The sequence below is a fragment of the Phasianus colchicus genome, chromosome 5 (assembly GCF_987193195.1).
Source record: "Phasianus colchicus chromosome 5, bPhaCol1.hap1.1, whole genome shotgun sequence".
Lineage (NCBI taxonomy): Eukaryota > Metazoa > Chordata > Aves > Galliformes > Phasianidae > Phasianus > Phasianus colchicus.
In genome coordinates, this window is record NC_143440.1 from 26,777,965 (window position 1) to 26,799,833 (window position 21,869).

The 21,869-nt window shown below is 40.8% G+C and overlaps 3 protein-coding genes across 5 annotated transcripts in view; 2 read left to right on the forward strand and 1 right to left on the reverse strand.

The window, feature by feature from the left end:
• Positions 1 to 1,634: 1,634 nt before the first annotated feature.
• Positions 1,635 to 6,059, reverse strand: LRRC57 (leucine rich repeat containing 57). 2 transcript variants are annotated; one of them, XM_031593559.2, is made up of 6 exons: positions 5,912 to 6,059; positions 5,615 to 5,787; positions 4,760 to 4,895; positions 3,421 to 3,689; positions 2,782 to 2,967; positions 1,635 to 2,544 (listed from the first exon to the last, which is right to left on the reverse strand). In XM_031593559.2, the coding sequence occupies exons 2-6, from the start codon at positions 5,696 to 5,698 to the stop codon at positions 2,503 to 2,505; spliced, it is 717 nt and encodes a 238-aa protein (XP_031449419.1). In that variant the 5' UTR covers positions 5,699 to 5,787; positions 5,912 to 6,059; the 3' UTR covers positions 1,635 to 2,502. The 2 variants fall into 2 exon arrangements, with proteins under 2 accessions (XP_031449419.1, XP_031449420.1); XM_031593560.2 differs by lacking the exons at positions 4,760 to 4,895; positions 5,615 to 5,787; positions 5,912 to 6,059 and adding an exon at positions 4,549 to 4,752.
• Positions 6,058 to 10,746, forward strand: HAUS2 (HAUS augmin like complex subunit 2). Its single transcript, XM_031593558.2, has 6 exons — positions 6,058 to 6,323; positions 6,873 to 6,965; positions 8,229 to 8,298; positions 9,167 to 9,299; positions 9,937 to 10,045; positions 10,190 to 10,746. The coding sequence occupies exons 1-6, from the start codon at positions 6,111 to 6,113 to the stop codon at positions 10,334 to 10,336; spliced, it is 765 nt and encodes a 254-aa protein (XP_031449418.1). The 5' UTR covers positions 6,058 to 6,110; the 3' UTR covers positions 10,337 to 10,746.
• A 68-nt stretch (positions 10,747 to 10,814) lies between these two features.
• STARD9 (StAR related lipid transfer domain containing 9) overlaps positions 10,815 to 21,869 on the forward strand; it is a 101,151-nt gene continuing 90,096 nt past the window's right edge. The window contains exon 1 of one of the 2 annotated variants that reach the window (XM_090141022.1): positions 10,815 to 11,012. Coding sequence is in view for 1 of the 2 variants with exons in the window: in XM_090141021.1 (XP_089997147.1) it covers positions 13,792 to 13,838 (47 nt within the window). In the remaining variant the exon portion in view is untranslated. Of the gene's footprint in view, positions 11,013 to 13,697; positions 13,839 to 21,869 lie in introns of those variants that run through there. The other variant, XM_090141021.1, reaches the window with a different exon arrangement.

Genomic DNA, 21,869 nt, shown 5'->3' on the forward strand with positions numbered 1-21,869 from the left:
GGGGTTTGGTCTGTGGATGTCTCAAGCACTACAAGTCTGTAGGAAGAAAACTACTGCTTCAGATTTCAGGTATCAACTGAAAGGTGCTGAACTTGAAACAAACTTGAGGCTTAAACTATTCACTGCTAAACTTCCACAAGTTGCAATCTGTGGAGTTTGTTAATATAGAGAAACAAGTTTCTGATTATCTGGCCTTGCAATTATTTTGACATGTGAAACAAAGTAGTATAGTCTGTCTTCCTGTCAGCTACTTGTTTAAGATAGCACCTGGAATGGGGAAGTCCTTAAGTGTAGACTGGTTCCTGCTGTTGGCAACCTGTTGGTTATAATGGCAGCAATACTAACAGAAGATGCCTGCCAGGCAAGGAACTACTAGCCCAAGAATCTGTACCATCCTTGATCTCTCTAAGTACCTTGAGAGCCTCAGATGTCTGGAGTAGCTCTGAGAAGTATAAAAACAAACTGTAAGAACAAGTAAAAAGAGGAAATTAATCAGAGAATGGTATCGTTTTTGCTTGTTGATTAAAGTGTGGGGGAGAAGCTTTGGGAAAGCAAGAAATTAAAAACAAATGTGGCACTTAGGGTAGGAGAACAAAAGCTAGCAGTGGCAGGTAGTTTTGACCCTATCAACGAAAAATAACTTGCTGTCTACTCAAAACAGAACTTCATTCTGATGTCTCCCCTGAGAGAACTTCTCTATTTGAGATCTAAGGGATAGACAAGACCTTGGAGTTTGAACACCTGGCTGACTCTGGACTCTACAATGCAGATCATCTCTGAAGTGAAACTTTGTCCCTCTCAACTACCCTCAGTCCTGAGAGCAGTTGTGCAAGTATTACAGCAGACTGGTAATGCTCGAAATAACATATGTGTGCTTAGAAGTGTGTACTTATGATTAATTACTTGCTTTAGTGGTGGTAAATAGTAGTATTCAGTAATTAAAAAGAAATAAAACACATGTCCTTGCATATCATTTTCTACATCTACCATTGCAATCTTTATGCATTCATAGTCTGGGGAACTTGCAGGTCATGACACCTGTTTAATGATGGATCACACCCATCCTTTAAATCAGTAATTGATGTTCCCTGAAATACTGTAAAAAGTATTAGTGTAAGAATGAAGTAAGACTTCCAACACAACCAGGGAACTCAATATTTCTAAGCATCTTATAAAATAAACAATAACTATAATTAAGAGTAATAGTATATTGAGGAAAAACATTGGCAGAGATCACTTCATTTTCCTTAGTTGCAGATGGCATAACACATTGACTACATGTAATTTTCACACCTGCAACTTCAAGGAGTTGAATGTCTAAATGCTTTTCTTACCACAAGTATGAAAGGTTATGCATAGAACAATAATTACTATATGCAGTGAAACTGGAATCTCATTAAGAAGAGGTGCATCCATGTTCATTTGCTAAGAAATGCACTTAGTACAATTCCTACTTCACTGTTTTGTGTATGTTAACTGAATTGTATCTAAGTGCTGACTTGACTTCTCTGCTTTTTTAAAGGGTTGAAGTACAACTGTTAACAGCAACTGATGAAACAGTGTATCTGAAGTGGTGGCTTGTAGTGACAGCTTAGTACTACTGGTTAAAGTGACAACACCAAATAAGCTTGAAATGAGTTTTTGAAAACAATTTACTAAAATAAACAAGTACACTTTCTTCTTTAGTTTAAATTAAATAATTGCATACATCTTCAGTTCTTTCTAGGTGCTTTTGGTAGTAAGGCAGCAGCAGCAGGGAGACAGCTAAGACTTTCACTAAGATTCAGTGCAAGGATATTATATTTTCCAGCAGTATACATTTTTACTGAATACACTGAAGGTGAATTTCATTTTTATTTGACATAGTTCAAGCAGTAGAGGACTGTAGTGCAATTCTTGCTTATGGGGAAAAAAAAAGTCCATACAGAAAAGTATGAATGAAGAATGCTCAAGTCATGATTTGTTTACTAGAGGCAGTTAATAAAAATTAATTTAGCTATAACTATCTGTGCTTCATAGAAAAATTTGTATAAGTTAAGAACTAAAACATCATCTGTAGAAGTTCACTGTAGAAGAGTGCTTACTGCAAAATATACAATGTTTTGAATCTGCTTTGAAAGCAAAACTTCCATGTACTATCATGGAAAGTGATTCCAGGAGAAATAATTCTCTTAAAAATCAATCAACAGCTTCCTGACAAAGGGAAACTGGCAAATTTGGAATACTCTTTCCCCTTCTCTATGGAAGAATGAGCCCTGACAACAGAGCATGTACTGTGTTAAAAGTTATAGCGGCTCAAAAAAGAAAACTGGCCCCTAGGCAGGTTCGTCAGTACAATACCCGTGCTCTCTAGTTCCAGTTTATTCAATGTGGTCTTACCAACTGTACACAACTAATAGAGGTGATACTCTAATCTCCTTTATCAGTCTTGGTTTACATCAGTGAAGTGGGTGACTCAGTCACTAACTCTTCTTACCAGGGATACACACAACCAGAACAAAATCACGCAAACTTCTTCTTTGTAGCTGTAAACCGTTCCATGTACTACAAAGAAAAACAAAAAAGACATTTAAACAACACGTAAATAGATCTACCCATTTTTCTATCATCTGCTATATATTATTCTATATTCTAGAATGAAAGACCTTACAAATGCTGAAGTCAACTGAAGGATTAAGGATGAACTGATATTAAACAGTTAATGATGCTTTCAGTCATTCTGCAGTCATATGTAAAGAATTCGCCAGAAGCTTCTTAAAAAGTATATGTCCATATACAAACCTTGTCATAACCCTCCAGTTCTCTGAGTTTCTTGATTTCGAAGAGGTTGCCTTCAACTGCAAGCAGTGAGATCTGGGAATCACTGAGGATACTCTGAGGAAGCATGCTAAGTTCTAGACAGTTTTCTTCTAAACGCAAGACTTTGAGACGTGGACAGTGTGAGATCTGCACTGAGATCTGGGAAATCTGGTAGAAATTTTAAAAAATAGGATTAAAATGTTAGCTATCCATGATTACTTCAAATGATCTGTGCTTCAGACTAATATAGAACAAATATCATTTTGCAAATATAGATTATACTAACAATGACTAATTAGCAGTACATAAGCTGCAATAATAACATTCAAAGAAAGCCAAGAACTTATATTCTTCTATAATAGTAGGCAACCTCCACATCAGTTTGTCAGATTCCTACTCAATATCTGTTCAAATATTTTCTATATAATTAAATCTAGGATATGTTAGCTGTTAAAATGAGTCAGTTGAATGTATTAGTACACAAATTGTAGTTATGATGCCTCATTTCTTCTGTGTAGAAGAGATGCATCTTCTATGTCAGCCTATGGTCTGTGAACAAACTATGTATAATATAAACAGCTACGTCCCATATCCACATGCCTATTATATCTGTTACCAGACCTGGTTCTGATTCAAATTGAGTTCAATGGCCTGCAGTTCTCCCACACTGTCGGGTACATTTTGGATCTGGTTTTTGGAGAGGTCCACCACATCCAAATGGCGAAGACCACAAAGTTGTGTAGGCACAGTCCTAAGTTGGTTCCCAGAAAGATTCAAGGTTTTGAGAGCTGAAAGTTGTCCAAATGCAGCTGGCAGCTGCCTCAGGTGATTGCCATTCAAATGCAGTGTTTCCAGTTTTTTCAGTCTACACAGCTCCTCAGGTAGAGCAGCTAGAAATAAATCACACAACAAAGAGATTACCTAAAAAATGAACAGTAAACTTCTATAACCATTTATGTCAAACTTCTGCATGAACAACAGTGGTTTATTACAGTAGTTTCCCACAGGATTCCTCCATGTTTTCCAGTGAAAGCACAGATTTTAAACTCGCTAACAAGATGTGCTTTCTAAACATCTTCTACAAATATCTTAAAAATAATCTCCAGATGAGACAGACCTTCAACCCATGAGCTGGTTTTGAGGATTGAATGCTATAAATTATACTTTCTACCAGCCAATTTGCTAATATATTCTATGACGTTTCATCTACCATACAGTTCATAGCCTCAGGTCTGCTGCAGCCATTTAAAGGTATCACTCAACTCAATAGTAAATTCTCAGATAAGCCATACTATATCAGACCAGCAGAGAAGCCCCAACAGGTAAGCACTGCTAAAGTTCATCCTCATTCTATCTACACGCGTCTAACTTGTAACACTCTTGAGTTGCACTACAGAAACAACGAGGTTTGTAAATTACGTTTGATTTTCAAAAAGGCAGTTAACACACAACGAAGACACAAAAAATAGCTGGCTTCTTCACTTCAGCCTAATTTTTTCCATAAAGTGGCAAAAATTTTGTTTATCATCCAAAAGACGGCATCTCTCACAGCATAAATATCCTAAATTTTATTGAACTTCCACTGATGTTTGTTCAAAAGAAGCAGCAACAACTAATCAGTGGCCAACAACATTCTCTACAGGCCATCTTCAGCACCTGTTTTCTAAGCAAGTACTAAACTACCTGACACTGTTAAACTTTCAGATCAGACAAGTCACAGCACAGAAGCTATACAGTTTTTGTACTTACATGTTATTGTAAAACTGATAATACAACTAAGTTGGCAACTAGTACTGCAGAATTTATGGTTTGATTTTTTCCTGTACATGAATTCCAAAGATTTCAGTTTATGTGACTAAGCTTCCCATTTACATCCTGTGAGAGTTAAATCATTACATTTAGTTTCTGATCAGAGAAGTCTACTTTAAAACTCTGTGGAGATATTAATTAGCAGGCATACTCAGTTTGTTGTTGTTTAGAACAAGGCTCTTCAAAAGGGAAAATTTTCCAATGAGTGGTGGCAAGAGCTCTATTTTGTTGTTTGACAAATCTATTGTCCTTAAGTTGCTTGTTAGCTTCTGCAGCTCTTCAGGAAACTAGGAGAAAGAAAAAAGATACACTGTCTAAACAGTTGATACAGCTTCAAATGTTCAAGTGATAAGCTTTAAAACTTTAAGTGAAAAACATATATTGCTATTACATACTGCAATATGTATCACAATGTCCAGACATCATAGTGTGGAAAGAAGTTGACAAGTTTCTTTACTGCATATATTTTCAGCTTTGAATTTTAGCTATCCTGTGAATTCTCAGCAGATTTATAGTCCCGAGATATTCTTTGTTTTCCTGCCACTAAGTCAAAGTCAAGATGATTTCTGTATACTGAAATCCAAGATGCTTGCAGCCACGTGAACATCCTGTACAGGCTACAGTTAAATGCAGCACAAATATCTAAGCATGAAAAATTGTGGAGGATCTTTCTAGATACCAACACAGTTGTTACATTTTTTCCTGAAGTTCCAAGCCTTGTTCTTATTTTTTTTTTAATAGTGCAATGCTATATCTACTAGTTCTTTAGGGTACGTTCACTTCTAAGCATAAGATCAGAAGCCTGCAAGTGTCCTGAAAGGCAAATCCTCAACCAGAAGACAGTGCAAGCAAAAATCTGCTCTGCCGAGAAGAACATTCTTCTGATAACATTATTCATCCCTACTCATGAGAAATGCGCCTATGTGGTGCATTATGACCACTCCTAAGTGGGAATTCCTCTTCAGAAGTGTCAGTCCCACCACAAACGGCCTTACAGGTACGTTACCTCTGTGAGTCCCTTTCCCGTCAGCTGGAACACACCGGTCTTCTGTGCTGTTTCCAGATGGGCTTTCAACGCACTGTTTCCCATCCTAACGCTCCTTCTTCGAGTGTATGGAGTCCGAGCGGTGCTGTCTGACAGATTCTCTTGTTCTGCGATGGAGGACCACGACCCAAATTCTGCATCATAAAGCAAAGTTTTCCTGACACCCACCTCCCGCAGCTCGCAGCCCGCACCGAGCCGCAGGCCGCATCTCGGCCGGGCCCCGAAAGCGACGCGGGGAGCCCCGACGCAGCTCCGTACCGCTCTCGACGCAGTCAGGCGGCCGCCGCACCCGCGGGGGTGGCTCACGCCGGAGCCGCCTCACGCCGCGCTTCCCCCTTCCTTCGAGACCCGGAGCGCCGGGAACCCTCACCGGCTGCTCCGGAAGCGGAACCCTGTCGGCCCGCCGTCACACCCGCCGTGGCGGCAGCCCGCCGCCCGCCCTTCCGGGTCGCCCAGGATGGCGGAGCGCCTCCGCTTGGTTTCCGCAGCAACGGCGCCCGCCAGTCCCGGGCCCCACCGAGAGGCACGGCGGACCTGCGGCGGGCTGAGGCAGAGCCACTGCTGGGACGTCGCCCCGGCCGGCCGCGGCCCCGGCCCTTGGGAGTCGGACGAGCGCACGGAGATCGCGGCCGTGCTGGAGAAGTGCGTGGCGGAAGGCTTCGCGAGCCAGGTACGGCGCGGGGCCGCGCGGAGCTCCCGCCAGCGACTGTGCAGCTGAAAGGGAGGACCTTCCGCTGAGGGGGCGGGGGGGCACAGCTGTCCGCAGGGCCGTGATGCCCCATTCCCGGAGGCGTTCGAAGCCGGGCTGGATGGGGCCCTGGGCAGCCCCGCCTGCAGCACGGGCTGCGACTGGATGGGCTTTAAGGTCCCTCCAACCCAAACCGTTCTCTGATTCTCTTACGTTTTGGCTGATGGTGACTTTCCTTCCTGGGAGTAACGGTACCCGCAAATGTGTGTTGCTCCGGAGACGTCCTCTAGTGTGTTCCTATGGCGAGTAAACCAGTGCCTGAGGGAGTGCCCTCAGAACAGTCCTTCGTGATTTGGGGTTTTCTAGCTCGTGCTGATGTTCCCAAAGTAACGCTTGTGTTTTATTAGTTGTTTAGAAGAAATTAACTCTGTCGCTGAGTGTGATAGGCTGACGGTGAGTTTAGACTATTAAAAGCCAATATTTGCCTTTGTGCCGCTGACTGTGCCTTTTCATGTTGCATTCCTTTCACAGGAGGCATTGGATTTAGCCTGTGAAGAATTCGAGTGCTTTGTGAGGTTTTCAGAGAGGGAAAAAATGGCAAAGATTCAAGCAGAAATCAATGAGGTACATACCTCTGCTTCTGTCAACACGCGCTCAACACCTCGTATGTACACGTAATACATGTCACTAATGAGGCATCAGACTGCACTGCACCACTGTCAAATGTGTGTGTGTTCTGGAGGCTTGTCATAAAACTAAGAGTGAAATGATGAAATAAGTTTTCAGTGTAACTGGAAAGATGTAGCAGTTTGTGTTTTTGACTGAAGTGTTACCTTTCTGTAGGAACTGAAGAACAAATAAGAGTCTGTAGGTCACTTATATTACCCAAAAATGTGTTTCTTTGTAGGCAACTGGACCGTTTTCTTGGTAAGCAAGAGGTAACCTTAGTCACTTCTTACTGCCTGAGTTGACTGTTGATTTGTATTTTATGGTGATGTTTTCTGAGGATTTGCTTGCTGGTATGCAGACTGTGTCTATTAAATTGTGTCATATAAACTCCAGCAGCTACTGCAAAAGTGTGACAAACTCAGCTTTTAACTTTTTGGAGAATGAATTAACTGGCATCACCCCATATGACTGGCAGAAAGAAGGGACACTTTCAGCTCCCAGTAGAGTGGCTCTGTAGCTTTTGTTGCTGAAAGGATATGCTTACAAAGTACTCTCTCTGACAAATGTTCGGTCTGCTGTGAGTGAAACAATAATTTTTGTCCTTGCTTGCAAAGGAACAGTTTTGTGTCCTGAAAGACTATATTGTTCTGTTCTGTGCTTTCTTCAGTCTTTTCCTGTCTAGCCAAAATGACCTTAATTTTCTGCCACAGGAAGATACCTGTTGCTTTTGTGCTCATTTATTGTTGAAAATAATTAAAGCTAAGATTCTCCTGAGAGGTTCTCTCTCAGCTTAAGACAATCAAAACCTCAGAACTGTCTTCTCCAAAGGGAGAAATCTTGGGCTATGAGGTTCTTGAATAGGATATGTATTATGAAACTGCTTTGTAGGACTTGTAAGCATCTTTGTTTTAGGAATGAGTTGCAGAATCTGTCTTTTGCAAAAGTTCCCAATGCATCATCAGATAATGATTTTCTTGTCTTTGTGTGCTGGTGGTGTTTGATTTGTTCTTTCTAAACTGTCTTCCTATTAATCAAAAGTAGAATCTAAAACTTGAGAGAGCTTGATAGCATGCTGTCATGCATATGATCAAACTCTTACTCTCTCACACTTGCACCATCCTCCTTCCTAATTCTCCCTCGCTTTCTTCTTCCCACCTAAAGAGAGACAAAAAATAAGTGTGTTTAAGATGCATTTTTATTTGATTTTTGTTGCTGTAGAAGAAGCTGGAAACTGAACTTCTGCAATTGGAGCTGGAGACAGCAGACATAGTTCATCCTTTTTATCTAAGTAAGTGTGGTTGTACTGTAAAAACGCCAGGAGTGTTAAAGGTGCGTATCAGCAGACTGTTTCATCTGACTACATAGTGCTCATCATGCTTCTAGAAGAGACTGCAACTGTTTTCACTGCATAGCTTGTTACAGGTGACAGGTGTTCTGTTAACTTTTTCCAAAAGAATGTTGGCATAATATTTGAATCTCATAAAAATGACTTAAAGTAGAAAGGGTGTGTGTGTGTGTATGTGTATATATGTATCTTTGTAGTCATAAGTGTCTGTGTGTCTTCAGCTTCCCAAATTCAGTGGAGCGTTGGGAGTTCTGAAATAATCAGTAATTTGTTTTCCTTCCCTTAATTTGTGTGCTGCTTTGCTGATTTTCCAGTAACCTGATGCATGCATTTCTGCTCCATCTGTAGGCCCCTAGAATTACCTTGTTTGTTTGCTTATTTATTTAGGGTTTTTTGTTTGTTTTTCTTGGGAGCATAAGGATTTCTTTTATTTTTCTTGCTTTTTCCATTTTGTCTTGATGGATGCTTAAAAAGATTCCAGTTTGCTAATAATGTGTTTTGATAGTGAAGTACATTGTAAAATTGCTATCCTATGTTACAGGTTAAAAAGTGGGCTTACTTAGAGCTATATAAAATGTAAAGTAGTTGTAAAGCTGTGTCTCTAAAAAGTATGTACGACTTTTTTCAAGGTGAGTGTTGATGTTAAATTCTATACAATCCAGCACAAGTAACTTGGAGTAATGATGTTTTCTTGACTGTAAATTGCCTTGAGCAATAGATCAGACTTTTTTTTCTGCCTTTCTGCTGAAGAAATTTTGCTCTTATTGCTCTAGCAGGACAGTAGTTTCAACTTTGCAATTTTATTTCGTAGGTAAAAAATACCAGATATTGCAAGATGTGAACAGACATTTGGAAGCAGTACTGAAAGAGAAGAGAAGACTTAGGCAGAGGCTGATTAAGCCCATATGTCAAGAGATGCTGCCTATTAAGGCTGATTTCCACAAGTAGGCATATAAAAAATAATATTTGTTTGTTTGATTGAGTCAAAATTAATTGTAACTCATAGGCAGTAAACACCATATACTTTAATTCACATCAGTAAGAGGTAAAATGATAGCAGGACCAAAGCTAAAATCTAAAATTCTATTAACTGCTAAATTCATGGAACAGTAGTGATAATTATTTTTTGTGACAGTTTGCTTAACTGATTTGTCTTCTGAATATTGCACAATGAAAAATATGTATTTTCAAATGAGTGTGTAAAATGCCCAATTCATTATGCTTCTGCATAGGTAAGAATACTATTTCAGCTTTGGTGTTTTTCCATTATGACTTGCGCAGAATAAATGTGTGGATGATTCTCAGATTTACATAGTACATGTTTTAAAACTAGTCTTTCTTCTCATGGTCTAAAAATCTAGTCCAGTTACTGAATGCATACTTACTTCTGTAACTCCTGCCCTACATGTTGCTGAGAGTCGCAGAAGAATTGTAATTGCACAGAAGTTAATTAGATGACTAGGAACTCAAATAAAACTGGAGAAGAAGACTAAGAAAACCTACAGGGGAAATAGTTAAGACTTTGCAAATATTAAATCCTACATTGTTTTGCACGACTTCAGAATTCATTCTTGGCTACAGGTATGTAGTGGAGTTGCTGACTGAGGCTGTGACTTTCATTGAGAAGTTGGAAAACCATTTGCAGACTGTAAAAACGATCCCTCAGGTACCAACTTTCATGAAGAATCTGGTGAGTGGCAAAAAAAATAATAATTGAGCTTTTTATCTCCTCCAGCATTAAAAATTCAGTGCTGTTTTGTTGCCTAGAATCTTCTTGTTTCCTGCTAGATTGATAGGATGTGTGGAGATTAAATCCCATCCTCTTCTGCTTCAGGACATTGCTTTGACAAAAACAGAGGTGCTGGTGACAGACTTGGAAGAGCTGACCGAGCAAATATTGCAGTGGAGAGAAGTGCAAAAAGAAGTATATTCTGACAGCATTTGCAATACTGCTGAATTGGACTTGGGCTTATCTACCTAACAAATGATGTTTTTCTTCATACGAGATAACTGCTTGAAGAACTGCCGTGCAAGTCTCCTGTGGAAACTGCAACACAGTTGTGCCTTAAATTAACAGGGATTTTGTAGATAGTTATATTTATGTTCTGACATTGTAGTTCAATGTTTTTTAACTAATTGAAAACAAAAACAGATGATAAAAGGCTGAGTGGTATCTTGTAAGTAGACGGACTGCTGAGAGGACTGTTAGAGAGTTCCTCTTTGAAATAGTTGACAGTCTCTTGGAGTCTTTATCTTCAGTGCAAATTTGTTTGTATATTTCTCACGTTGGCTATAGAACCTCTATTCATTTTTAGAGGTATGTTTATAATGGCATACAAAATACAATGTATTATCAAACTTCAATAAAAGTACTAGATTTCAAGATCTAAATCATTGTTTTTATTTTGTTATGGAATTTTGCATTTAAAACAAAATGATACAAAATGCTATGGAAGCTGTATGGGAACTGTTGATCACTGCCTGAGCCTCTGATTGACCACCTGAGGTAAGTGATGAGTCAGCTGCAGGAGCACAGGTGAAGGCAATTCACCCGTGAGCTCCACCCCTCCTTGATCCCATTTAAGTGCTGACTGCCACTGAGGAAGGATCTCTTTCTGGAGTTTACTCCTGGAGCTTATTGCAGGCCTATAACATTGGTGAGCGTTTTTTCTATTTATTATTTTTCCACTGCAATAATCCTACTTAGCCTAATCTCTGTACGTTTATTCATTGTTCAGAAGCATAAACTGGTACTTTAGGATTCCAACCAAGAAATTTTACTAGTTTTAAGTTACAGCTTATTAGAGGTATGATGTCATTGACTGGAAAAGCAAGGAATGGACTTGGTGATGTGTAGCAGTTCTTCTAATTTGTAACCCAGATTTCTACGATAGCGATAGCTGTATTATTCAGTCTCTTCTATTGCTTGCCCTGTCTTCAGTGATCTTCTTAGAATACAACTCATTTTCCACAAGTATTAATGTCTGGGTGTGGTTGGTTTTTTTTTTTGGTTGGTTGGGTTTTTTTTGGTGTGGGTTTTTTTTTGTTGTTGGTGGTGGTGGATTTTTTTTTTTTTTTTCAGGAGTGTTGATGGTTGCAGTTCACAGCCTTAATAACTTTTATGTGAAAGATGTGTTGGTAAAACAACACTGGCAGGACATCTATAAATCAAGAAGGTTGGTTGTCTCTGGGGGATGTTGAGGTTTCATCCTGAAGACATGGATCAAACTGGAAGTGCTGCAGATGTATTTATTTCTATTGCTGCAGCCTCTGTTATCTGAATTCTCTGTATGCACAACTTGTTGATTTGTTTCTAAAAAGGAGTCCTTTAATTTCTTAAGTAGCCACCAGGTGGCTCATTACCACACAAATTTCTCTCAAGTTTATCTGAGAGCTGCATCAAAAAAATAGCGTTAAGGAAGAAATACTTGGCTCTTTGTTGAACACACTCTAATCAGATTTACTTGTAATTGGTCTACCCAATATTAAATACTTGAAATTTTCAGAGAGCCACATCATTCTACAGGGTATGATGTCAAAGTATACCTTAAGAATTCTCTAATGTAATATACAAGTGCAGCTGGATTTCCTTTAGCTTTCCTTTCTATTGCAGCTGACTGAAGTTAAAAAGACAAACAGCTTAGATTAAGTGAAGCAGAATGCCAAGAGATAGGATCTGAGAACAAAGCTAGAGTTTGAGTCCTGTAAGCCTTAAACAGTCTTCATGTGAACACGTGGTATATGACATTGTGACATCTGAGCACAAAGTCCCACATGACTCTCCTTTCTGATTCAGAAAAGGTCTTCTGCATGGTTGCAGAAGAGCTGTATCTTCTGTTTTTCTGAGGTGGGAGGTAACAGAAACTAAACAAAGGCACTGGATTAAACGTCTGGATTATCACAGGTTTAACCCGTCTCAAACTGTCTTACAGCGATAGTTTGCATCAGGTAAATTAAAGCTATTGTAACCTAAGACTTTGAGAAATAGGATGAGAACAGTTCTAGTTACTTTGTTCATCATAATTCCTTCAAATAAAGATAAATATGCACATTTTCCCATATTCAAAAAGTTGAACATATTTCCTTGCTCTACTATATCCGTTATTGGAAAGTTTCTGTGGAGATGGTAGAATTTAGCTGCCATTAGCTATGGACATATGAGGTCATTAAACCTACTGAAATGTACATCAATTCACAGTTTGTAGGGATTTGAAGGGTCGTGAGTTGGGAAGACTGCTGAGTCTGAAGAACCTCAGTCTGGAAGGTTTCTGTGTTGTGGCACCTTTCATTTAGATTCAATATTTCCATAGTTTAAGAAACATGATTTCATGCTATACTTAAAGGCCAAAGTGTAGGGTTACTGAAATGGCCTATCTGGCAAGGATTATCTGGTGTAAAGGTACTGTAGTTGCCTATTCAGATACAGCACAATCTTCAATATTTTGAAATGCAACAATGAGTAAAAGTGCATGACCACATTGGGTTTGGATTACTTTTTTTATGGGTGTGGGTTGGGGGGAAGATTGTTTCTTTTTGTCTGTCAGAATACCTCAGGCCCTGTGTCGTGCCTGTGGGTGTGCCTGATGCTCTGACATCCCCATGGTCACGTTGGTAACTGACAAGGACAATATTCTAAAATCATTTTTTCTCAAGTTTTGATAGCTTTTACATTACTCTAAGTGTAAAACTTTTCAGTTTGATAGATTGAGATTGCCTTCAATTGCAGTTCATGGAGTATTTTAAAGCACTACAATGAATCTAGATAATAAAATAATAGTATAGTAATATAAATCCAGATTTATTACAATAAATGCAGAACGGTTGGAGTTTCTAAAGCGAGCTGCAAGTGCTCAAAAGCTTAGCCTTAACCAATTCCTTACTATCTCCCTGAAATTCCTGTCACGTTAACCAATGTGGGATGCTTTGTGCTCAAGGCACACTGGAGTTCTGGATTGCCCGCACCTTACTTGGAAAAGAAATGTATCAAAGGTACAAAGGAGTAGACCAAGAGCGTTTTATTCTTGAAAATAAAGCCTGCTGCAGCTCGGTGCTCCCCGCGAGCCGTCGCTGCAGCGGTGCACGAGGAGCGGAGCAACGCGCGAGCGGCGACTCCTGGCTCCAATCCGGCCAGACCTTTGGTAGCCACAGCGACCGCCGGTTGGCTTTCAAATAAGCACCAACAATGCCCGGTTTTGCTGCTGGAAGGACTGCAAAAATTTCCAGCCCGGCCCTCACAGCTGTTTAGGGCAGGCTTTTCCCCGACTTCCTCCGGAGTTTTCCCTGCCGCCGAAGCGAGGAGTGCCTGGGCGGGCCCCGCCGTGTTCCCGCCCCGGGGCGAGGCGAAGCTGCACGGGACGGGGCGGCTCCGTCACGGGCGCTGGGTGGCCGCGTTGGGGGCGTGATGCGAGCGCGGGGCTGCGAGGCGTAAGGCGAGCCATGGCAAACGTCAAGGTGGCCGTGCGGGTCCGGCCTCTGAGCAAAAGGTGCGGCGGGAATCGTGAAGGGAGCGCGGGTGGCCGTGCGGCTGCGAGGGGCCGGGGAAGGGCAGAGCTGCGGGTGGGGGGGGAGCGGGTGGTGGGCAGCGTCGGGTGAGGAGGCAGGATGTGTCCCTCCGGAATGCTGCGGAGAGGGGGAGGTTGCTCGGTTTCTATCGCTGAGCTCCTTTAGGCAGAACGTTTGTCACCCAGTGCGAGGGAACATGCTCTTCCCCTGTGGTTGTGGCTGTTTGTCCCGAGCAAGCAGGGGCCGGATATTTCCTCTGCCGCCCTGCTCTGCTCCCTCCCGGCTGCTCGGCCGTGGTCCCGGCCGGCAGGCAGCACGGCCCGGAGGCAGCTCCACCAGCACGGGGAGCCGCTGCAACGCATCAGTAAAAGCGTGCGGAGTTCGGAAGTTTGGGGAGGAAAAGAAAAGAAAACCAAATTTTGGTGGCCGGTGATTTGCTTTTGCTGTTAGAGAAATGCTGTAGCATTCAGGCGGAAGCGATCTGAGGACGGGTCCGAGCTCCGAAGGCAGCGCTGATGTGGGGCAGCCCGCCCCGTTAGCCTGAGTCCCGCACAGCGGCTTGTGGCTGCGTGGACCTGCGGTAGATGGCCCTCCCGTGGAGCGGAGCTCTCATTGTGCTTTTCTACCTTTTAACTCAAACTTAGCGGATTTAAAATCCATATTTGTCTTTATACAAACGTGTTTCTTTTTCTTTTTTTTAAATATAATTCTGATCTATAACGCAGCTGTGAATGGAACACGTTTTGACAGATGATGGTGTATTTTAAGATGAATTGCAGCATGGAAATAAGCTAAGTTTGGCTCTTCATTGCTTAGTGTTGCTTTAATGCTGGAGGCATTCCTTGTTTTTATTTTCTTCCATATGGTTCATCATTCCTAGCATAGAAGTATTGACATTAAAATGAAAACCTGGTAATGAGATCACAGAATCACAGAATTGCCAGGTTTGGAAGGGACCTCAAGGATCATGAATCTCCAACCCCCCTGCCACACGCAGGGCCACCAACCATCCCACCTAATGCTAGACCAGACTGCCCAGGGCCCCATCCAATCTGGTCTTGAACACCTCCAGGGACGGGGCATCCACAACCTCTCTGGGCAGCTGTTCCAGTACCTCACCACCCTCTCCGTAAAGAATTTCCCCCTGATGTCCAACCTAAATCTCCCTTCCCTCAGCTTAAAACCATTTCCCCTTGTCCTGCTGTCACTCACCCTTTCAAAGAGTTGATTCCCCTCCTGTTTGTAGGCTCCCTTTAGGTACTGAAAGGCTGATCAAGCTATTCAGACCATGGGAGCATTTTTTTGCAGAGTCTTGCAGGGTTAACCAGCGGTAGAAAGAGCTTTGAAGTTTGACTTGGTGATGTATTTTGTTGTGCAGCCAGTGACAGTTCTCCCACAACAGCATTTGGCTTAATGTTTCTTCCCCACGGGTAGTACGTAACTGTGCATATGGCATCACAGCATTAAACTGTGCCCATAGCTCTGCCAGGTGAGGTGTGACGAACAGGGAAACCTTTGGCATAGCTGAGAGGATCAGTGGTGTGACAGCAGCATAATTTGGAGGGCTGGGTGGAATCTTGGGTGGGTGGGATCCCGGACCGCCTCCTGCACGAGGGCAAAGTGAATCTGGCACTGACATGGAGATGCAACAAAAGGGAGAGGGAAGCCCAGGGGGTAACAGGCTGATGTTGAACAGCTCTACTGCTTCACCTGTGGCAGCCTCACTGATGGCTTGTGGTATTTGACCATACAGGCCATAAGCTATTTGTTCCCTGTACTGTGTTGCCCCAGCTGAGATCAGCAAAAGTATTCCAGATGGCTTTTTATGTTTTATAAAAGGGAAGGGGAAGTGATTGAATGCTGTCTGTGAAGGCTCTGGTGGGAGAACTTGCTTTCTGGCCTTGACCAAAATTGTTCAAACATGATAAATTCAAGGCAAATAGCAAATACTTGAATACTTAATGTAACCCTGATAGGGATAGAGGCTTACGCTTTCCATTCTAGTTTCTTAAACCACCCCCATGTTGTGGTCACATGCACCTCTCACACTCTGTACACATAGCTGTGATGGCCATTAACAGATTGCCACAGTTCCAGGGACCTCCTAGGTACTTTGAAAGGAAAAGCTTCCTACAAAAACTCTTTGAGTTAAGCTGGATTGAAGTACTGTGGTGTGTGCAACTGCAGTTCCAGTGATTAAAGTTCTCATTTTCAAGAGTTCAAAAAAACTGTGATCTAAGGCTAGCACCAAAGTGTTAGTGGTCATTTCTAGACTATCCAGACTTTCTCATTGCTACGTTTAATTTATGTGAGCGGGTGAATTTTGGTTTTGCATCTTGAATTTACAGAATATTCAGAAGTTAAATTATCTTATATGGGAGATCATAAAATCCTGCTTTCTGTTTAAAGTATCCATTTATTATAATCTGTATTATTTGCATCTGCTATTTGTTACTTAGCATAAGGCCAAGTAAAGAGAGGTCTTTTTGTTCTTTGCCTGTACAGTGCCCATCACAATGCATTCTTCGTCAGAGAACTCCTACGCACAAATAATCCCCAGTAGCTAAAAAGCACATACAGTTGTACAGAATGCAGTTTTTCCGTTCCTTAAGCTTTTAAGAGCTTGTAGCCAATGTTCTTCATAATGCCATCAGTCATACAGTAATAGACTATGCTATTTTTTGTCATCAAAGCACTGTCCTGAGAGTAAAATCCTGCCAGTGTGTTCCCTGGAGTAGCATTGCTTCTGAAAATCTTTATTACACATTTACCATTCTAAGTACCAAGAAATAAAGTGAACTTGTTACATATGGGTGCACAGATACTTGTGCATAACCGCATTCATTCCTCAGAATGAAACGTGGAAACTTGAACGGGTGCAGTAAATTGACTACAGCAATAATTTTCAGGTGTTAAACAAGAGCTGGGAAGTGGTGAAATCCCTTTATTGTTTATTTCCAGATGTACTATTGCTTGGTCTGTTAGGTATCCAACTTTTGTAATGAAAGCCTAATGTTGGTTTTGTCTGAGGGGTAAAAGCTGTTGATTAAAAATGCAATGGTAGTATGTAACTATATGAAGTAGGGATACAGGTACTCTTTCCTATTTCTCCAGTGCTGCTGTGGAATATGCTGCAGCATGGTGGTGTGATACTGGATCTGATCCAGACATGGAAGTCTCATGGCTGGCCAAGAAACAAGGTAAATTACCTTGACACTAGGGCGTGCAAGTTTCCCTGGGATGCTTTTTGAGAATCATAGAGTCACAGAATCACTAAGGTTGGAAAAGACCTTAAAGATCATCGAGTCCAACCACAACCTAACCATAGTACCCTAACTAACAGCCCCCCGCTAAATTCATGTCCCTGAGCACCACATCCAAAGGGTTTTTAAACACATCCAGGGATGGTGACTCAACCACCTTCCTGGGGAATGTCACAGAGAGTATTGAGAATTGAGTCCTGAGATTTAGGAGCTGCACGTGTAGCACCCAGCAAAACAGAAAGCATGTTCTGCTGTTGGAAAACTTTTCAGTTACCTGGTAAAGAGGAGACAGGCGAGGAGTTCTTAATGGAAAGATACTCTTGGTATCTTTATTAACTTACAAATGAGCTCTCCTGTTCTGGTTGTTACAGTATCTCACTCCTAAAGCTTCATAATGCTGTTGTTAAGGAGGATGTATTCTGGAGCAAATATAGCCAGATGAATTGAGGTTCATATTTGAAAAGCATTTTCAGGTTACATTAAAAAAAAGAAAAAGCAAAAAATCCCACAATTCCTGTACTTTATTCAACTTGATATACACTTGTATTACATACATCTGAAGTGTAGTGGCACAAGGTGTTGGCATCATTAATACAGTTATACTGTTTATAATTTCAGTTTCTGATCAAGTTAGCTTTTCTGTTTTTTAGATAATTTTCTTAAAAAAGGTTGTATTTGTATTTTTCTTGGACTAAAATAATGGGGTTTGCAAGGAGAGGAGATATGTTTTCCATTATAATGGTAGATATGAGCATTTTTTTCTTTTTGTTACTTTTCTCTGACTAACTTAGACTCCGAAGCTCAAGTGTGTATTGGAGAAATTAGCTGTTATTGGAGTATTGCCATCATCTCTATTAAGTGCTTTACTGGAAGTAAATTGAAATAACTTACTGCGAAATATGTATATATTTTACATTAGCACAAGAAATATGTTAGAGATGAAAATTTATCTGCAGAACGGATGAAGCAGAATTTGGTTTTATTATTCGGCATATGTTCCATATGGACGTAATTGTCAAATACAGGACAAAATACTGCTTTTTCTTTTCTCTTTTTTTTCTTTTTTTTTTTCTTTTTCTTTTTTTTTTTTTTTTTAATGGTGAAATTGCTCTTGATTTCTAAGACACTGGAATGTCCCTGTGAAAGGAAAAGGTCTAAATACAGGAAAAAAATAGGTGACATGCAAGAGTAGGAAACACCTTTTAGCTTGTTTAGGATTGTTAGGATACCTCTCATTATAACGAAGTTTAGAATAAGGCAGGCCATTGAATGTAGTCATGCCAGTGAAGTGTCTGTCTTCTACCCTGACTGTATTTTATTACCTTTTTCAATTACATATGGTAGATATGTAACCTTGGTGATTCACCCCCGTTGCCCAGATGAATGGCAGGCTGCTTTGGTCTGCTGTGGCAGTTAGATGGGTGCTGTTCCTCTGTGTCCTTTTCTTATCTGACAGTGCCTGTTTTCAGGTGATGGTAGCTGAATGCCCCCAAAAGCTGTGGGTTCAGGGCTGGTACCTGATGGTGGGAAAGCTGTTTTGGACCTCCAGGAGCTGTCTGAAATTCTGCACAAATTGCATTGGTTCTGCATTGTTCATGATTTCAAGCTTTTTGTTTTGTTTTTCCACAGAAGAGCTGAGATTTTTTTTATTTTTTTTTTTTTAAGAAAACTGATTTTGTGTTTATAAAGGAGTTCTCTATTCCAAAGAAATATATTTTAACATTCACTTGTCCTGTTTTGTAACGTAACCTATTTTTAAGGTTATCTTAACATCTTTTCCTTTCTTTCACTCAGATTAGTTATTTTCCTTTGCCTAGTCTATTATTTAAAGCTTTGTGTAAACTATCACTGAGGTGGCTGTTCTTTTCTCTTAATAACTACACTTGGCATTAACAGGTCATTTGCATAAGCAACATCTGTGTTTTTGTAAGGGCACTGCATCAGCAACCTTTCCCAGATGTATTCTTGCAGTCACACAGCACGCTTTCTAACTTTTCCACAGGACAAGCTTTCTGGCTTCTTTAAAGGCCAGGACTCTGTGTGCTCTGAGTGTCCAAATGCTGCAAGGCTACTCAACCACAGACAGTGATGTTTCTGCTGATGTAATGTGACAGCCCTGTGCCTGCCCTGATGCAGGCTGGGAGGAGCACAAGGTGCAAGCTGCTGGTGGGTCTGATGTCTGAAGTAAGAGGCTGGATCTTTCTTTGCTTCTCTTGTTGTCTGCAAAAGCATCTGCAACAATATCCTAAAACGACATCACCACAACCTTTTGAAACTCTTTTAACTGTAACTTTTCATTTTCATGGAGCACCAAGTCCTACAAGTATTTATGGACAACAGAATGATTTGGAACAGGGATCAGATTTTTTTTTTTTTTTTTTACGCAGCAAAGAAAAATCAGGCATAATATAGTTAAATAACCTGGCTAGGACCAAGTCTGTGCTGGGCAGTTTTGATTTCTAAGACCACACCTTCTCTCTGAGAAAAACTGTATTAATGTAAGATAAGGTGACGTATGCATAGGTATTGCTGCCCATCTGCCCTGGGCATGGTGCAGAGGTTGGAAGCTGCTCTTGTGAAACTTTTGTGCAGTACGAGATATGAACACTGTGCACACAGAATTTGGGTAGTTTCCCCAATTTCCTTTTCTTTAATCCTACTCTTTTAAAATTCTCCTGCCATCTTTCTATCTGTGACATAGGTTTTTTTTGTATTTTTTTTAAAGTTTTGAATGTCTGTTTTTTTTACAGTTTAATTGTTCAGTCAGAGCTGATTGTGGTATAATGAGAAAAATAATTAGGCAAGAGTGATGAGGGTGCATTGCAGCATTCAGTGAAACAGCCATGTGTTTAACTGTGATCATGGACTGTGGTTCTGTCCTGTTGGAATGAAAACTGACCAGTGTATCTAGATTCTAATTTCCAAGGAAATCACATGGCGTAGGCACAGAATTCATTTTTGTTAAAGTTGATGAATGTCTTGTTACTCAGTAAACAGCTGGGGAATCAAGGGAGGAAAAGTATCAGTTTTGATTGAAACTGGACTGACTGGGGTGCAATATTGTTTTAAATCCTCTTCCTTTCATGCTTCTTGGGCGGTGTGGTATAGATAAGTTTTTCCTCTATGCTTCCCTCCTCCCCCTCTAAATGCCTCTACCTAAGAGAGAAAGCAGTGTCGTTTCAAGGCTGTTCAAAGCATTGATGAATCATGAGCAGCATTGGATTGCTCCAGGAAGATGCCTGACGCTCTTGTTACAGCAGTACAAGGCTTCAAAAACAGCGCAGACAGAGCCACCGGAGGAGGTCATCCAACACCTCCCATCAAGACACGTATCAAAAGTCTGAATGTGATCAAGAAAATGTTGACCATTTGAGCAGGTCTTTATCTTGAGGGAGCGCAAGCAATGGCTCAAGATTCTCTGCACCAAATATTCCTGTTTTTGTTGTTGTATTATATTTGTAAAGAACACTAGAGGGGAAGCCACACAGACAAAAATCACCATCAATCGTATTGCCTCAACTGTTCTTAGAGCCAGTGAAAGCTTTGTACAGATAACTTGAGCTGCATGTCTAGTATAGCAGTGTGTTGTCTTGGTGAACTTTGTGTACTTGGCTTCAATATAGGTTTTTAAATTATTTATCAACATCTGTTCTGAATTTAGTAGGAAAGTTGCTGACTGAGTGTGCGTTCCTCTTTTACAAGACCCAGTAAAATACTTAGTAAGAAATATCCCAAATAGTATTGGCTGTCCTGCATAATGAAAAACACTGAAAACAAGTTTTAGGTGAAAACAAGTGGTGGTTTTTTGTTGTTGCTGTTTTGGTTTTTGTTTGTTTGTTTGTTTGTTTTTTAATTGTTGATATTTTAAAAATAAATCCTGCATTAGCCAAAGGAAATGTGTTCATACTGTTTGCAGCTTGTGAGTCTCCCAGGTTACAGCAGCAAGGCTGAGGATACAGATGATGCTGCTGTCATGGAGAGATGCTGTGCTGGGGAAAGTTGTGGTTGTACCTTACTTGTCAGTAGAGTGCATAAGCTCTCATGGCTGAAGGCACTATGAACTCTCAGTGCTGAACTCTCGAGGCTGAAATTGGTTTTGGAGTTGACTTGAGTCACAGGCACTGGCAGGAAAAGCATAGGATGCATGCAAGAAATGCATTGCAGGGTTTTTTTTTAAATATGTATAAGAAGGTGTACTGCATTCTTTCAAGAACTATTTAGGATTTCTCATGTACTTGAGTGGTGTATTTTGGCTTTATTATGTTTAATTACCTCATGTGTTTGGTGCTCAGTATTTGTAGAAGCTGTTTTGTTGTATTACATGTCTAGTGCTAGTGACTCCACTATTTTTGTTTTACTGCATGTACATGTTTTTAAAATAAACGTGCAACTTTTAAGAGTCAGCTCCTTTGTTCTCTAAGTGCATGACTATTATTTGAGAGGGTGGCGGAGAAGTGGTGCAAATTTTATAAAGCCTAAAATAAACAACTGCCCTTCTTCCCACTCACTGCTTCCTCCAGCTTTGTGTACTGATTTGCACTTCTGCACTCTGCAATCTGACCTAGTTTCTATGCAATCCAGCAAGATGTGGAAATGCTGCTCTAAGGGAGCCTTGATCCTCCCATGATTCTGTTCTGCTGCCTCCTTCTTCCAGGTCTTTCAGCATCTGCTGTCTCTCTAGGATTCTGTTTGCTTTGATAGGCTGCAGAAATGATTTGTCAAAGGACCAGCAACTGTTAGAGGAGATTT

What these genes read in the sequence shown, in the direction of transcription:
- LRRC57 (XM_031593559.2), bottom strand. Translation starts at nt 5,698, where the DNA reads ATGGGAAACAGTGCGTTGAAAGCCCATCTGGAAACAGCACAGAAGACC. An exon ending in CGGGAAAGGGACTCACAGAG is followed by an intron (nt 4,896 to 5,614) that starts GTAACGTACCTG and finishes TCTTTCTCCTAG; the next exon opens with TTTCCTGAAGAGCTGCAGAA. An exon ending in TCTAAACAACAACAAACTGA is followed by an intron (nt 3,690 to 4,759) that starts GTATGCCTGCTA and finishes ATTTATTTCTAG; the next exon opens with CTGCTCTACCTGAGGAGCTG.
- HAUS2 (XM_031593558.2), top strand. Translation starts at nt 6,111, where the DNA reads ATGGCGGAGCGCCTCCGCTTGGTTTCCGCAGCAACGGCGCCCGCCAGT. An exon ending in TTCAAGCAGAAATCAATGAG is followed by an intron (nt 6,966 to 8,228) that starts GTACATACCTCT and finishes TTGTTGCTGTAG; the next exon opens with AAGAAGCTGGAAACTGAACT. An exon ending in AGTTCATCCTTTTTATCTAA is followed by an intron (nt 8,299 to 9,166) that starts GTAAGTGTGGTT and finishes TTTATTTCGTAG; the next exon opens with GTAAAAAATACCAGATATTG.